The sequence below is a fragment of the Danio rerio genome, chromosome 15 (genome assembly GCF_049306965.1).
Source record: "Danio rerio strain Tuebingen ecotype United States chromosome 15, GRCz12tu, whole genome shotgun sequence".
Lineage (NCBI taxonomy): Eukaryota > Metazoa > Chordata > Actinopteri > Cypriniformes > Danionidae > Danio > Danio rerio.
This window is the reverse complement of record NC_133190.1, coordinates 10,775,001-10,791,207: the sequence shown is the minus strand read 5'-3', so window position 1 is coordinate 10,791,207 and position 16,207 is coordinate 10,775,001. Positions and strand designations below refer to the sequence as shown.

At 38.8% G+C, this 16,207-nt stretch overlaps 2 protein-coding genes across 10 annotated transcripts in view; one reads left to right on the top strand and one right to left on the bottom strand.

Moving 5' to 3' along the window:
- The first annotated feature begins 6,067 nt into the window (after nt 1–6,067).
- Nucleotides 6,068–16,207, top strand: part of gab2 (GRB2-associated binding protein 2) — a 160,796-nt gene continuing 150,656 nt past the window's right edge. For all 5 annotated transcript variants that reach the window (XR_012390629.1, XR_012390630.1, XR_012390628.1 and 2 more), the window contains exon 1: nt 6,068–6,308. Coding sequence is in view for 1 of the 5 variants with exons in the window: in XM_687843.9 (XP_692935.4) it covers nt 6,237–6,308 (72 nt within the window). In the remaining 4 variants the exon portion in view is untranslated. The remainder of the gene's footprint in view (nt 6,309–16,207) is intronic.
- Nucleotides 8,509–15,816, bottom strand: LOC101883715 (uncharacterized). Of its 5 annotated transcripts, XM_073923375.1 has the most exons (4): nt 15,633–15,816; nt 15,309–15,427; nt 13,968–14,094; nt 8,509–13,518 (listed from the first exon to the last, which is right to left on the bottom strand). In XM_073923375.1, exon 4 carries the CDS (start codon nt 13,302–13,304, stop codon nt 9,345–9,347), a length of 3,960 nt encoding a protein of 1,319 aa, XP_073779476.1. In that variant the 5' UTR covers nt 13,305–13,518; nt 13,968–14,094; nt 15,309–15,427; nt 15,633–15,816; the 3' UTR covers nt 8,509–9,344. The 5 variants fall into 5 exon arrangements, 3 of the variants coding, with proteins under 3 accessions (XP_073779476.1, XP_073779475.1, XP_021332740.2); XR_012390627.1 differs by having other exon boundaries at nt 8,509–8,583; nt 8,789–15,427; XM_073923374.1 differs by having other exon boundaries at nt 8,509–14,094.

Below are 16,207 nucleotides of genomic sequence, written 5' to 3'. Positions count from 1 at the left end.
TATTTGGTTTTAAAAAAATCCTAATTAATTCCACCCTTCTGATAGATCCCAATTTAAGTTCAAAGTTTTAAAAACCCAAAGGGCAGGTTTGATCCAAACCAAATGGAACACTGGATTACATGGTCGGATGTTAATTCAAAATCCGTCTGTTAATTTTGAAAAACCTATTTCCAAGATTTGATCGAATTTATTATCCAAAATCCCAATGTACTACTTTTGGAAAACTGGGCCCTGGTTACTGTGAGGTAAGGTTTAAGGTTGAGGTAGGTGTAGATATTCATAAAGAACAATATTGGACTCTGTCATGTACAAAACATCGAATCAAAAACTCCAGGGGCCTCATGTATCAACACTGCGAACGCACAAAAGCTTTGCGTACTCCAGATTTTGCACTCACGCTTGAATTTACTAACGATGGAATTAACGTGAGAATGTGCGTTGGTCCACGCCAACTTCATGTCTGGCGGACGTGCATTTCTTGTGTGTGTTTGTTTTATTTCCATTGGCAACTCCTAGAGACAATTATGTTAAATTCTACACTACAAAGTATATTTGAGCCGTGCAATGGCAGCTGTATGGAACGAGATTATCCGCATGTCTAGTAGGTATATAAGGTTTCCAAACCATACAGTTGACCAGCAAACATTAATGTTTTCCCAATATAATCGGACGCACCATCTGAATTTGCATACGCGAATCAAAAAACATTTCTATTCAATAAATATGCAAATGTGATGCTCAAATAAGCGTAACAACACACACTTATTAATGATTCCTACTTGTCTTCCTCGTGATGAAGAGTAGGCAAAATCTGATGTGGTGGAAAAAAAAGAATGAGTTCATCAGACGCCAGGTTCATGCTCAATCGTGTCAAAACATGTTGCCGTGCGCTTTACGAGCTACAGTTACCACAGTTTTCTCAGGTCCACCTCCGAAAGGAGCACCTCCAATTCACATTCTGTTCAAAGTTTCTCTTTTTGCTTGCCATTACTTTTTCGTTTGGTTTTGCCAAAGTGGAGTCATTACCATATTCATTCAGTGGAGGAGGCAGGGAGGGATTTTGCGATCGTGCACGTGCGCAGTTTCACGTTGAGTCGGATGTACAAAGAGAATATGAGTGGAATTCCGCGTATGCAGTGTTTCATACATCTGAATTTTTACTTCGTATACGCACATTTAAAGCTTTGTGGGTACGCAATATTTTAGTATAAATTCAATGCAAGTCTTCGTACATGAGGCCCCTGGTTTTACAGCTAACTGGCTCCGACATCCCAGTTTATTCACCTTATTCTTAGCCGACGAGCGGGTGCAGCCATTTGAATCGTTTTGGCTCGAGACCTCCGGTCTCATTTACTTCCATTAATATTTAGACATTAAAAACTGCTTGTTTCGCTGTTTGATGTTGCAAACAAATATTTTTTTATTATAATATTTTACTTGGTCTGTATAGTCATGCAAACATTTGTTTGTAGAGCAATTAGTTTGACTGTTTTCTGCCTTTTATTATTCCTAGTCATTTCTCCCATAGGCGACTGAATCGGAAGTTCTAAAACAATCGCGAAAACAGGCGCACTTCCGCATTTTAATTCAATTCAGTTCAGCTTTATTTGTATAGCGCTTTTACAATGTAGATTGTGTCAAAGCAGCTTCACATAAATGGTCACAGTAACTGGAACAGTGTGGTTCAGGTTTTAGTGTTTAAGTTCAGTTCAGTTTAGCTCAGTTCAGTGTAATTTAATCATTACTGAGAGTTCAAACACTGAAGAGCCAATTCATCGATGCGTAGCTCTACCAATCCTGAACCATGCGAGGCAGTGGCGACAGCGGAGAGGGAAAAAAAACTTCACCTGATGGGAGTGAAGAAAAAAAACCTTGAGAGAACCAGACTCAGTTGGGCACGACCATTTTAATTTCTCCGCTGGCCAAAAGTCTTGTGCAGAACTTCATTCGCCGTGGCTTATGCTGGAAGATGGCCTCAGCGAAGACTCGTCTGTCCCTGGAGCGTCGCTGGAATCAGACTCATGTTCTCCACTCCCCACGACCATCAGCGCAGCAGCAGCTCAGGATATGGCTTGGTCCCGGATATGGAATCCTTGGGATCATCACGTCGCTGGTCTTGGATCCAATCAGTGACTCCGCATAATCTGAGGACCTCGGGATGAGTATCCCCAGGTGAAAATAGAGAATAAAGAAAATAATTAGCGTAGCTGCTGTTCATAGTGTATAAAAGCAAGATGCAGACGCCAGTGTGGAACCCGCTAGGTGATGCATTGAGTGTATGCTTTACTAAACAGATTGGTCTTTAATCTAGTTTTGAACTGGGAGAGTGTGTCTGAGCCTCGGACGTTATCAGGAAGGCTATTCCAGAGTGTAGGAGCCATGAAAGAGAAGGCTCGACCTCCTTTACTTGAATAAGGTCAATACCCTTCTTCAGAACTCAGCTCCAGCCCTCATCAAACACACCTGAACCAATTAATTTGTTCCTGAAACATCATTGATAATTACAGACAGGTGTGCAGGATTGCAACATGAAGTAGGAAGGGTAGCTCTCTATTGGGTAGCTGATTCCTGCACGACATTTTATCAGAAAACACCTCCAGAGGATTTTATTTCTGCTTTGAGTCACGATACTATTAGGATTCAAGAGATGTTACAGCATGAATGACTGATCTTAAAGGTGAAAAATATAGAAAAAATAAGCTATGCAGGTGAGAGTGAGAGTCTTAAAAGTTCAATAAAACTCAATACTTTTGGTCAGAAAATTGGAGAGAAGTCATGTATTTGTCATCTCTTATGCAGTTTGCTGCTCCGGTTTCCCCCACAGTCCAAAGACATGCGGTATAGGTGAATTGAATAGACTAAATTGGTCTTATTGTATGGTTTGTGCAAGAGTGTGTGGGTGTATTCCAGTGTTGGGTTGCCGCTGGAAGGGCATCCGCTGTGCGAAATATGCTGGATAAGTTGGTGGTTCAATCTGCTGTGGCGACCCCTGATTAATAAAGGGGCTAAGCTGAAAAGAAAATGAATTAATGAGGTCTTGCTAATGTGTTACATTAATTCCATCCACAAGGTGGTGTTCTTCTCAAACTACCTAACTCAAACAGTAAATGCTATAATTCTCCATTTTTAATTATTTATTAAACGTTTACAATATGTATTTATTTACATATTTATTTACATATATATTTATTTACAAATGGGTTTCCCATTGATTTATAGTTTGGTATGATAGGACAATATTCGGCAGAAATTGGCACAGATAAAACTATTTGAATAACTGAAATCTTAGGGTTCAAAATAAAACTAAATATTGGAAAAGTCACATTTAAAGCTTTCCAAGTGAAGTGCATTATGTATAATACTAATCAAATTTCTGTTTATATATATATATATATATATATATATATATATATATATATATATATATATATATATACAGTTGAAGTCAGAATTATTAGCCCCCTGTATTATTAGCGCCCCTGTTTATTTTTTTCCCCAATTTCTGTTTAATGGAGGGAAGATTGTTTCAGCACATTTCTAAGCATAATAGTTTTAAAAACTTATTTCTAATAACAGATTTATTTTGTCTCTTGTCATGATGACAGTAAATAATATTTCACTTCAAATTTTTCAAGACACTTCTATACAGCTTAAAGTGACATTTAAAGGCTTAACTAGGTTAATAAGGTGCACTAGGCAGGTTAGGGTAATTAGTCAAATTATTGTATGATGATGGTTTGTTTTGTAGACAATCCAAAAAAGAATTAGCTTAAAGGGGCTAATAATTTTGTCCCAAAAATGTTTTTTAAAAAATTAATAACTACTTTTATTCTAGCCGAAATAAAACAAATAAGACTTTCTCCAGAAGAAAAAATATTATCAGACATACTGTGAAAATGTCATTGCTCTGTTAAACATCATTTGGGAAATATTTAAAAAAAAATCTAAATCAAAAGGGGGCTATGTATATATATATATATATATGTATATATATATATATATATGTATATATATATATATATATATATATGTATATATATATATATATATATATATATATATATATATATATATATATACATTTGCAGTGGGTAATTTACAGAATGTCTGCATGAAATGAGCTTTATTTATATTCGAATGATTGTTTTTGCCATGAAAGAACAATCTGTAATTCTTACCCAGACAATGTATTTGTGCTTTTGCCAAAAAAAAATATGCCTGTGCAACATTAATACTGGTTTTGTGGGCCAGGCTCACAAATACTTAAAGTTAAATATAGTTATTTGTTTGTGGATTGTTTAGAAAATGTAATAAATTATTTATATTTTGCAAATTCTTTTTTATTTTAAAATGTTCCTCTTTGAAACTCAAATATTTTGTTTAGTTTTATTCAGAATGTAGAATTGCTATGTAAATGCCAAATGTCTATTAATTTTTAATCCAAACATCAGAATTTGTGGGCAATTAAAACTAAACGGTCAAATTGACTAATACAAAAGCCCCATTGACTTCCATTGTAACCAAAAAAAAATTTTTTTATTACAAAACAATCTAACAATGCAACAAAGCCAATGTTGTTACTAATCATTCACATGCTCAAGACTGTGATAAAGGGTAAAAAAATCCAGTCCACATTTACTTTTTATATTGGAAGATATGTCATTTAGTGTGTGTGTGTGTGTGTGTGTGTGTTTTGTTTTTGTTTTTTTTCACCAAATCAATGTGATTATTTATGAATTTGACAATTAAAGAGTTAAAATCCTGTAATTTTCTAAACAATTTAGTTGTTTTGATCTGGACCGAGGTTGATTACCAGATTTATGCAAAAAATAAAAAATAAATAAATAAATAAATAAAAATGAAAATTAAAAAATTAAAACAAATGATCTGATGCATTTCACAGCAGTTTAATTCAGTGGATGTTTTCATCCCTAATATACAGTAAAAAAAAAAAAAAAAAGGTAGTACATTTGATTTTATTTTTTTCTATTTCAGATTTAAATGGCCAGATACCCTGTGGGGACGGAAGCAACACTGCTATTTATGTCCCACAGCCAACAGACAAACCTTATTTTTTTCTTTCACATTAGAGTTTGCAGTATTTGGACTCAGATCTTTTATAAAAATTAACATTGCCAATAATAATTGATGAAAATAACTAAGATTTTAGAAAATTGTAACATTTTGCAGTTTTGGTTTGCTTTTGAATCATTTGATTGAACTGAAATGTAAAATAAAAATATTTTTTGCAAAAATAAAGGACAAAATATGTTGTTTTGAATACTAACAAAGTCATAGTGAAATATATTTCAAATAAATAAGATTAAGTAAATCTAGCAAATATAGTTGTTACTTTACCGATGGGGTCAAAAGTAACAATGCAACTTTGTTTAAAGTGAAGTTATATTAAAGTTGTTCTACACCGATACAAAATAGCACTTGGTTTTGATAAAACACTCTTGTGGGTTAGTATTTCTGCTAAAAACAGTTTTAAAATTAGATTTTTTATGAAAAATTTTACTTTCGTACCCGCTTTCCCCTAATTAGCCTGTGTGTTACATTATTAGGCCTATTTTACATAATATTTTTTTGTAATGAAAACTACTATTTGTAAATAATCAACCAGCACTGAGAGCAAAATTGTGCATTACATACACCAGTCCACAAGGTGACGTGTTTCTCAAACTAATCAACAGATTGGGCGAAGTTACCGACGGCTGTTTCTAATCCCGAGAACACGTTCAGTGCGCTCTGTTGCGGCTCATTTGACAACACCGAGTTATTCCGTCCACGAAAGTACATTTGAACGTCTCAGACACCCTTACAAACTTTACACAAACCCACCAAAAGAGGGTGTAATGTAATAAAGACACCAACTACACATAAAACAGCCGGTGTGGCGAACTCCACACTTGCGCTTCATTGTCTCCGTTCATCCCTACAGCAAAGAGAAAGAGTCCCGTCCCTTGAACACAGTGGGCGTGGTGTATGTGCGAGTGAGTGGGAAAACAAACAGCAGACAACCAACACTTCCTACATCTTCAGCAACTCGAGCGTTCGTGCCCGCAGTGTTTACACAGAGTCCCGCAGCGCGCACAGGACGCGTCCCATCACCAGTAAATGAAGCTCCGCATCCACGGCACTGCCCCGCGCGCGCTCAACATACATGGACCCGCAGCATCTGAGGACTTCAGACTGATCTGCTGCTGTTGATTGTGTTTTTTGCTTTCTGTAAAATGAGCGGAGGAGAAATCATCTGTCAGGGATGGTTGAGAAAGTCGCCGCCCGAGAAGAAGCTGCGGAGATATGTGAGTGTTTAAAGCGCTATGTTCATTTTGTGGTTTATGTTGAGTCAATGAGGAGGAAAACTGTCAACTTTTAGCATCAAACTCTCTATTTGCAACATAGTCGTTCTAAGAAAAGAAAATACTGTTTTGAAATGTGTTTATTAACAGTTTGCTGGTTTAAGTTGGACTATTTAGAAGCAAAGCAGTTGTTTTGATGCTACAGTAGCAAGTGCATGAAGCCCATTTAAGACCAGCGACCAAACCAAGCTGATTAGGCTGGGAGACCAGCAAAACAGTTCAGACTGGTTTTGTTTAACATGTATATGATGATGCTATTATTTAGAGAGCACAGTGTCTGATTGCTGTTGTATTGTTATGCAGTATAGAAGCCTATTCATGACATTTGAGAAGTGTACAGTTGCTAAAATCAAAAGGTGGCCAGTTGATGTTCTAAGTTTGGATTAGTTTATGGAATGCTGTGTGGTAAATATTTAAAAATTTAAGGTTTGGAAGATTGTTTAATAGAGCCTTTTTAGAATTCTAATTTATAGAGTGGGTGGTGCAATGTTATGATCACATGACCTGTTATATGATGTCATTGGCCAAATGTTATTCTGTGTGACACTTTTAGTTTGTAATCATGGAAATAGAAAGTACGATACGTTACTTAGGCAGTGTTTACCCTTTTATTAGCTACAATTAATTAAAGATGATTTTCATGTACATTTTGTAAGTAAAGCCGGTTCTAGTCATAGAGCCTAGTTCACTGACAAGCTGTGCATAATCACGTTCAAAATATCAGGTGATTAAAACATCTAATAATTGATTAAAAAGAGAATAGTTCTGCAATAATATGTAGAATAACTGCGTATAACTTCTTTGTGAATATGGCTCTGTGTTGTTGCTGCTGCTGCCTCATCTGAAATCATGTAAAAATATCACATTTAATAACATACATTTTACTCCAAACTCACTTCATAACTTAATTCAAGAGCTTTAATAAACATTCTGAGAGGTGAGTCAGTACTCAGTTGCTTATATTAGTCATGTAAAATTCATGAACACAGTTCAATCTTGTGTGCCCAACTGTATGGGTATTTGAAGTCTTTTTTTTTAAGTGAAGCACCCTCTGGCCTTTTAAGGACATTTACTACTAATCACACAACTGTGCTTCCCTGACAAGATGTGCATGAGAATAGCAGCTTTTGCTTGATTGCGATTTCATTTCGGTCTACTCACCATACATTTTGACCTTCATTTAAATGAAAACGGTGATGTCATTTGCATGTATTATGTTTCCACTACAGCAGCATAGCATTTCTTTACTAAATTTATTTTTCTATTACAAAGTATTTCTTTTTCTGCTGGAAATATGTTGTTCTAAAAAAACTAAATAAAACATAAGTAAAATATCATACACATGCCTTAAGAACGGTATAGTAAAACATTTTGGTTTTAAAACCTTGACTTTTCCAAACCATGGTATACCTAGAAAACTGTTATCGTCTCATGCCTACTTGTCTGCATTTTGTCAGTAACGCCGGTTCCATGATTAGCTGGTGCATTTAGATAGAGCAGCATTTACTACACAGACCTGTAGTTTGCTGACATACCACACAATATTGCGTTTATTTCAATTTAATCTGTATTTCTGTGCAAGAGTGCCCTCTGGCCATCGCATTGAGATTACTACCGATCATAGAACAGAACCGATGTGCAATCTCAAATCATCTAAATTGTGTTTCCATTTAAGCGTATTATGTGGCCACTGGCCAGATATAGAATATTCTGTAGTTTTTGAATTTTCATGTGAACCAAGATATTTTTGACAATGTAATCTTGCTACGAGTGTGATAGTGCATTTATATAACAGTTCGACAGCATGATTGTGTGTATAAATAAGCTACGTGTGTGATATTGCGTTTATACAACAGTTCAACAGCAAAATTTTGTGTATAAATAAGCTCTGAGTGTGATATTGCATTTATACAACAGTTCGACAGCTAAATTGTGTGTATTCAAACACGGGGACTCTCAAAAACTCTTTTGTACAAGGAACTACTTTCTTCCGCCATTCACATCTGCAGCTGACGTCAGAACAGCAGAAACCTTTGGCAGTTTACAAACGTCACTTTAGAGCAGTTTGAATGATTATCTTGCGTAATGTCTAAAGTGATTGTAACAGCCCGGTTGGAGAAATAAAAGGATTAAACTCATGCACTGATGTTGCACTGTCCTCCTTTGTGCCTTTATTGTTGCATTTGCCGTCCTTAAAGACTGTACAACACCGTAAGAGCTAAGAACAGATGAATAAACACAAATAGAAAAGATATAATGAATAAAAATTCACATAATAAGACAAAACAATAAACTTAGTGACAATATTATAAAGTATCTGCAAATATATGACTAATTTTACGATAAAATAGCAATTTAAATTATTAGCAAGCCAACAAATGCATCAAATTTTAGCAATATGTATAAAAAATGTCCTCATCTACCTTGTTCTCCCTTCCAACCAGGTGTTCAAACAATGAAGATGAACAGAACAAAAAACAAACTCAAATATGCATTAAATCTCTTTTAAATCAGTCCTTAAATCTAACTTTAGCTCCGTGCATTTCTCTGTACAAGCGATCGCGCTCTCCCTCGTGCTAGGCGCGCTTCTCCGATCTCCCTGCTTCCGTGATCTGCGCGCTCTCGCGCACCTGACCACTTCCGGCAAGCCGCGCGTCAAAATAAGGGTCTCTATAGGCTAAATAACTTAGTGCAAAGCGGAGTTCAAATAAATAACAAAAACACAACAATTTTTAAAGAAATAGAGAAGTAATTAAAAGCGGCATAAATAATTAACACTGAAACCTAACTTAAATAACTTGGGGTTATTTACACTCCCACCAATCATGAGTGATTATGAATTTTAACCTTTTAATCACGAATGATTTTAAATGAATTATAATTACTACTACTACTACTATAACCATTTAAGACTAGATGTAAACAACACTAAAACATATACTACTATGAACTGTTTACTCAAAGGATATGTCAGTATGTTCAGGCTGCCTCCATCAGCAGGACCAGCTTCTGCACTGGACGTTCCACCACAGATGGTTTATGTGGACGTTTGCCATCCTTCCCCAGATTTCTGTCTCCGAACTGTATTTTCACTCTTCTCACCAATCCGTCCTTGTCAGTGACTGCCTCAATAATCCTTGCCAAGCGCCACTCATTCCTGGGCAGATCCACTGCCTTCTCCAAGACAATATCTCCTACTTGCATGTTCCTTCTTGGTGTATGCCAGCACTGTCTTGTTGTGATGTTAGACACATACTCCTTATGCCAACGTCCCCAGAATTGTTCTGCTAAGTATTGGACATGCCGCCATCTCTTACGGGCATACACATCTTCCCTGACAAATTTGCCAGGAGGTGGTAGGGCTTGAGTAGGTTTTAGAGTGAGGAGGTGATTAGGGGTTAGAGGTTCAGGGCTACTTGGGTCAGTTAGACTATCAACCGTGAGCGGACGACTGTTTACAATGGACATGGCCTCGTAAAAGAACGTTCGCAGAGAAGAGTCATCGAGCCTTCCAGATGACTGTGACAGGGTGGAGCGAAGAACACTTCTGACAGTTCTAATCTGTCTTTCCCAAACTCCGCCAGTGTGGCTTGAATGAGGTGCATTAAAAACAAAGTCACACTGTTTTTCCGCTAAGAATGTTACCAGACGGTTGGTGTCAATCTCCTCCATAGCTTTGGTGAGCTCATTCCTGGCTCCAATGAAATTACTGCCTTGATCACACCTTATTTGATGGACTGCTCCTCTGATAGCGATGAAACAACGCAGGCCATTGATAAAGGCATCTGTGGACATGTCATCCAGCATCTCAATATGGATGGCTCTGCAACAGAAACAGGTAAAAAGAAGTCCATACCTCTTGTTTGACTTGCGACCTTTGCTGGTGATGAATGGACCGAAAACATCCATCCCGCTGTATGTGAATGGAGGGGATGGATCTATGCGCTCTGAGGGTAAGTTAGCCATTTTTTGCTCTTCTGTAGGTCCACGTAACTTGCGACATCTCACACATTGTCGTACAAAGGAAGCTACAGTCCTGTTAACTCCCGTAATCCAGAATCTTCTTGATCTGATTTCATTTATAGTCATTCCCTTTCCTTGATGAGCCATCTTCTCATGACAATCAGCAATCAGGAGTTTTGTAAGTTGGTGCTCCTTCGGAAGTATCACTGGATACTTGACAGCATTAGGGATAGATGCCTCACAAAGTCTCCCTCCCACCTTCAGCAATCCATCTTGGTCGACAAAGGTGTCAAGATTGTATAGTCTGTTGCTGCGAGGTAGTTGTTTGCCCTTACAGAGTAAAGTTATCTCCTCTGCATATGTCTGCTTCTGTAAGTCCTTGATTATGATACACTGTGCATCGTTCCGTTCCGCCAATGTACTGTGATTATGTGACTTGTCTTTCCTGACACGACGTATTAAACGTGCAACAGCTTGGATAGCTTTGGACCATGAGGACAACTTGGTGAGACGGTCTGACAAACATGAATACTGTACAGTTTGCGTGTTGAGTGACTGAACCTTCTTGACTTCAGGGTCGCCAATTGGAAGCTGCTTGCTGATTTCCATAGGTGGAGGTATTTGCTTTTCCCATAAAACTTTAGGTCCTCTAAACCAGTTGGAAGTGACAAGATTGTTGACACTTAGACCACGCGATGCGTAATCGGCTGGATTTTCATCTGAGCAAATGTACCGCCACTGTTGAGGAGTTGTGGTGCGGTGAATCCTTTGTACTCTATTTGCCACAAACGTGTGGAAACGGCGGGCTTCATTGTTTATGTAGCCTAACACCACTTGTGAGTCAGTCCAGAAAAACGCTTCTGCATCTGCCAGGTTCATTTCCTCCTTCAACATGTCATTCACTGCAACTGACACCACTGCGGCAGCCAATTCTAGCCGAGGAATTGTTGTGATCTTGAGTGGGGCCACTCTAGATTTTGCCATGAGCAACGAACAACTGATGTCACCTTGCTCGTTCTCGAGTCTGAGATATGAACACTGACCATATCCACTCATGCTGGCGTCTGAGTAGTGGTGAATCTCTCTCCTTATGATTCTCCCAAAGCCAGAAGGCATAATACAACGAGGCACTTCAATCTTTTCTAGGTTAACTAGATCTGCCTTCCAGTGTTCCCATGCTGATTGTAGATCAGCGGGTAAGTTATCATCCCAACCCATACCACTTCGGCACATTTCTTGCAGAATGGTCTTTCCTTTGAGTACAAAGGGGGCAAGAAAGCCTAAGGGATCAAACAATGAGGCCACTATAGACAGTATCCCTCTACGGGTTGCTGGTTGGTCCTTAACAGTGATACGGAATTTGAAATTGTCTTGTTCCAGACTCCAGTAAATGCCCAAAGCTCTTTCCAAAGGCTGATCAGTGAGAGCAAGATCGACAGCTGTAACATCTACCGCACACTCTGAGGGTGGTATTGTCTTCAAGACTTCCTTGTCATTAGACACAAACTTGTGAAGCCTTAAGCTTCCCAGTGCACAAAGCTGACGAGCTTCTTCAGCCAATTTGATGGCCTTCTCTGTGCTTTCAATGCTGGAAACTCCATCATCCATGTAGAAATCTTGCATAATAAATTGCGAGCCCAGAGGATACAGACGTTCACCTTCTCTTGCAAGATGCTTCAGCCCATAGTTAGCGTATCCAGGGGACGATGAGGCTCCAAACAAATGCACTGTCATGCGGAAGGTTTGAGGCTGTGAATTGAAATCTCCATTTCTCCACCATAGAAATCGTAAATAATCACGATCCGCATGGTCTACATGAAATTGGTGGAACATTTTCTCCACGTCACACATTAGGGCTATAGGGGACTGTCTGAACCTCAAAAGGATGCCAGTTAAGCTGTTCATCAGATCTGGGCCAGTTAGAAGATGGTCGTTCAAGCTAGTTCCCTTGTATCTGGCTGAACAGTCAAAAACTATACGCAATTTCCCTGGCTTTTTCGAGTGGTACACTCCGTGATGTGGTATGTACCATCTTTCTCCTTCTCGTCCTTCCTCAAACACCTGTTCTGCATTACCCTTCTCTATTACTTCCTCCATGAATGTTACATAATGCTCTCTGTACTCCTGATCTCTCATTAATCTCCTCTTCAAATGTTGAAGTCTTATGACAGCAAGAGGTTTGTTATCTGGAAGATATGGTCTTTTCCTGAATGGCAGGGGCATTTCCAGATGACTATCTTTGTTCAATCTGATATTCTCTTCCAGCTTTCTCAGAAACATGATGTCCTCCTGAGACGTCACTTTAGTGTGCCCTTCTGTATCCTTGAAATCAGATTCCAGCACTTTTATCACATCTGTGGGAGTTACTGCAGGTATTTCCTTGATAGACACTCTATGACACATGGCAGCACTGCTTTGGGGCTCAAAATGTGTTAAGGAAGGACCTATAATGCTCCATCCGAGGTCCGTGCGAACAGCATATGGTTCATTCTCCGTTCCAAGAATTACTTCTCGGGGCGCTAGCGCTCTGGAACAATTGTATCCTATCAATAGTCCAACCTCACAATTTTGAAGTGGGGGAATTTTGTCTGCTAGAGTGGCTAGATGTTTCCAATGACTTGCAGTCTCCATTGTAGGGATGTGTGCGTGATCCACAGGAATGCATTCTTTGGTGTATGCAAGGGGTAGATCTATAATCAGTGAGGAATTGAAACCTCTAACTCGAAGACCAGAAATCCTTTCACTTGACATCAAGGAGTCCTTTCCAACCAAAGTAGTGAGTTTAAGCGTCACGGGACAGGAGTCAACTTTAAGACTTTTGCATACTGCACATTCAATAAAGACTGAATCGCTTTGTGTGTCTAACAGAGCATAGACGAGCTTCTCAGAAACTGGGTCTTTATGTGTGGACAACCACACTGGCACAATCATAGAGGTGTTAACAGGCGTGCATCCAGATTCTACACTCAATGACATGGTCGCAACTCCTTCATGGGCATTTTCTGGGCTCTGAGCAGAAGAAGACCTCACCTTTCTATTGAAGCTGTCATCATGTAGGCAGGTAGGGTGTCTTCCCTTACAGGTGTTGCAGCAATGTCGGGAGCGGCAGTCCTTGGCACTGTGACCCAGCCTCAAACATCCATAGCACAATCTTGTATTCTTTACGAACTGTCTACGTTCTTCAAGAGACCTTGCAGAGAATTTAGAACACTCATGAATTTGATGTTCACCATTTTGACAGAACAGACATGGCTTATTGACCTTTCCAGTGGGCTTAGAATTATCATGCTGTGTGACAGTCTTTGTATGGAAGACATTAGCTTTAGGTTTACTGACCTTGAAATAAATTTTCTCTTTGTTAGGTTCTGAAACATGAAGGGCATGAAAGGATGTGACTGGATTACAGGCAACTTCAGCTTCAACAGACATGAAATGGGCGAATTCTCGAAAAGTTGGAAAATCTTGTGTTTCACTCAGCGTTTGTGTGGTTTGACGATTCCAGCGGGCAGCCGCCCAATCAGGGAGTTTGCTTACAAGCTTCCTATTCTCTTCGCAATCATTCAATATTTCCAGTCCCTTTACATGTGGCATTGCATCCTTACATGAGTTCAAGAAATCAGAGAAATTTCGAAGTCCTACCGAGTCCTTGGATTGAATTTTAGGCCAGCATGCGAGTTTCTCTCTGAATGCTCGTTGTATGATGAATGGCTGTCCGTATCGATCTAGAAGCCTCTTCCACGCGTCCTTGTAAGCCTCCTCATCATTTCTGTAAAAGATACCATCTAGCACTTTCAGAGCAGGCCCAGTAACGTACTTCTTCAGGTAGTATAACTTGTCTCCTGAAGAGATATGCCTTTTATCAATGAGTGATTGAAATGAAGCCTTCCACTCTATGAAGTGAATGGGGTCACCACTGAAAACTGTGGGCTCTGGCATAGGAAGTCTGTTTAGTGTTATGCTATCTTGGACAGCCTGCGCTAATTGAGACACATCAGCGTTGGGACTCTGTGATGAAATGTTAGGCGTTGGATTAACGGAGGATAAGTATACTGGTTTATGCGTGGGAGGGCTTACAGGTTGCTGCAGCCCTTCATCTTGATTAACAGTGTCAACAGTTTCTTCCTTGTCATACACCTCCAGTCTTGCTTTAGCTGCTCTTACCTCCTTCATCGCTTGGAGCCTTTCAAACTCGCCTTTTTGAGCCTCAAGTTCTTTTCTTTGCTTCTCTTCTAGAAGTCGTAATTTTTCTCTTTGCTCCCTTTCTTCTATTACAGTAGCATATTCTGCTTCCTTAGCTGCTAGCTCTGCTGCTGCCTCTATGCGTTTAGCCATTAGTATAGAATTCAGAGAAGGTTGACTTATAGGTGTACTGGATTTGGAGCTGATGCGTGAAACAGTAGAACCATAAACAGAGCGAGCGTAGTCTCGTTCAAGCAGCTCACGTAAATGCCCCTTTACGGTTTCATTGTCAAAGCCTCCATCTACCCCTGAGATCCTCTCATATGCAATTTTTACTATATCCTTTGTAACAGCATCACAAGCATCAATTTTCCGTCTCATATCAGTGGGTGGAGTTACATTACTTCTAACCTTTATGTATGCATTCATCACACTGTCCTTTTCCTTTTCCAATGAGTCTATGAGTGATGCTAATTCACTCTCAGAAATGTCTAATTTCAACTGACTTCTTGCTTTCCGAGCCTCAGCCTTCCATTTTTCATATGCATGCATAAGCTTTCTTTCTGCTTTATGAGACTCCTCCCTTTGATATGCAAGCATCCTGTCTGTCTGAGTTCGTTCACGGGTAGAGCGACGTACATTTGTGTCTAATTCTTCAGATTGAGCTTCTACTTCTTCATCAACTTCTTTGTTTTGAACATTATCAATTTGTTCGTTTACCTTTGCAGGAGTGCACAAATTGGAACCGTGATCCGTCATCATTTACATCAGCAAATAATGTCAGTGGGTGCAAGCTCTTACTGTAACAGCCCGGTTGGAGAAATAAAAGGATTAAACTCATGCACTGATGTTGCACTGTCCTCCTTTGTGCCTTTATTGTTGCATTTGCCGTCCTTAAAGACTGTACAACACCGTAAGAGCTAAGAACAGATGAATAAACACAAATAGAAAAGATATAATGAATAAAAATTCACATAATAAGACAAAACAATAAACTTAGTGACAATATTATAAAGTATCTGCAAATATATGACTAATTTTACGATAAAATAGCAATTTAAATTATTAGCAAGCCAACAAATGCATCAAATTTTAGCAATATGTATAAAAAATGTCCTCATCTACCTTGTTCTCCCTTCCAACCAGGTGTTCAAACAATGAAGATGAACAGAACAAAAAACAAACTCAAATATGCATTAAATCTCTTTTAAATCAGTCCTTAAATCTAACTTTAGCTCCGTGCATTTCTCTGTACAAGCGATCGCGCTCTCCCTCGTGCTAGGCGCGCTTCTCCGATCTCCCTGCTTCCGTGATCTGCGCGCTCTCGCGCACCTGACCACTTCCGGCAAGCCGCGCGTCAAAATAAGGGTCTCTATAGGCTAAATAACTTAGTGCAAAGCGGAGTTCAAATAAATAACAAAAACACAACAATTTTTAAAGAAATAGAGAAGTAATTAAAAGCGGCATAAATAATTAACACTGAAACCTAACTTAAATAACTTGGGGTTATTTACAGTGATGACAAAACACAGAATTTTTGCTCACATTTAAGCTTATAAGGCTGAACAGCATGAAATGCCATCAATCTACAGAGATTTCCCAGTATTTCTCTGTGGCAATTGGGATTTCACAAAAATTAACCTCGAAAAAGCCAGAGCAAAGCAAACACTACCAGTTTCTGTGGTATAAATACAGCACTA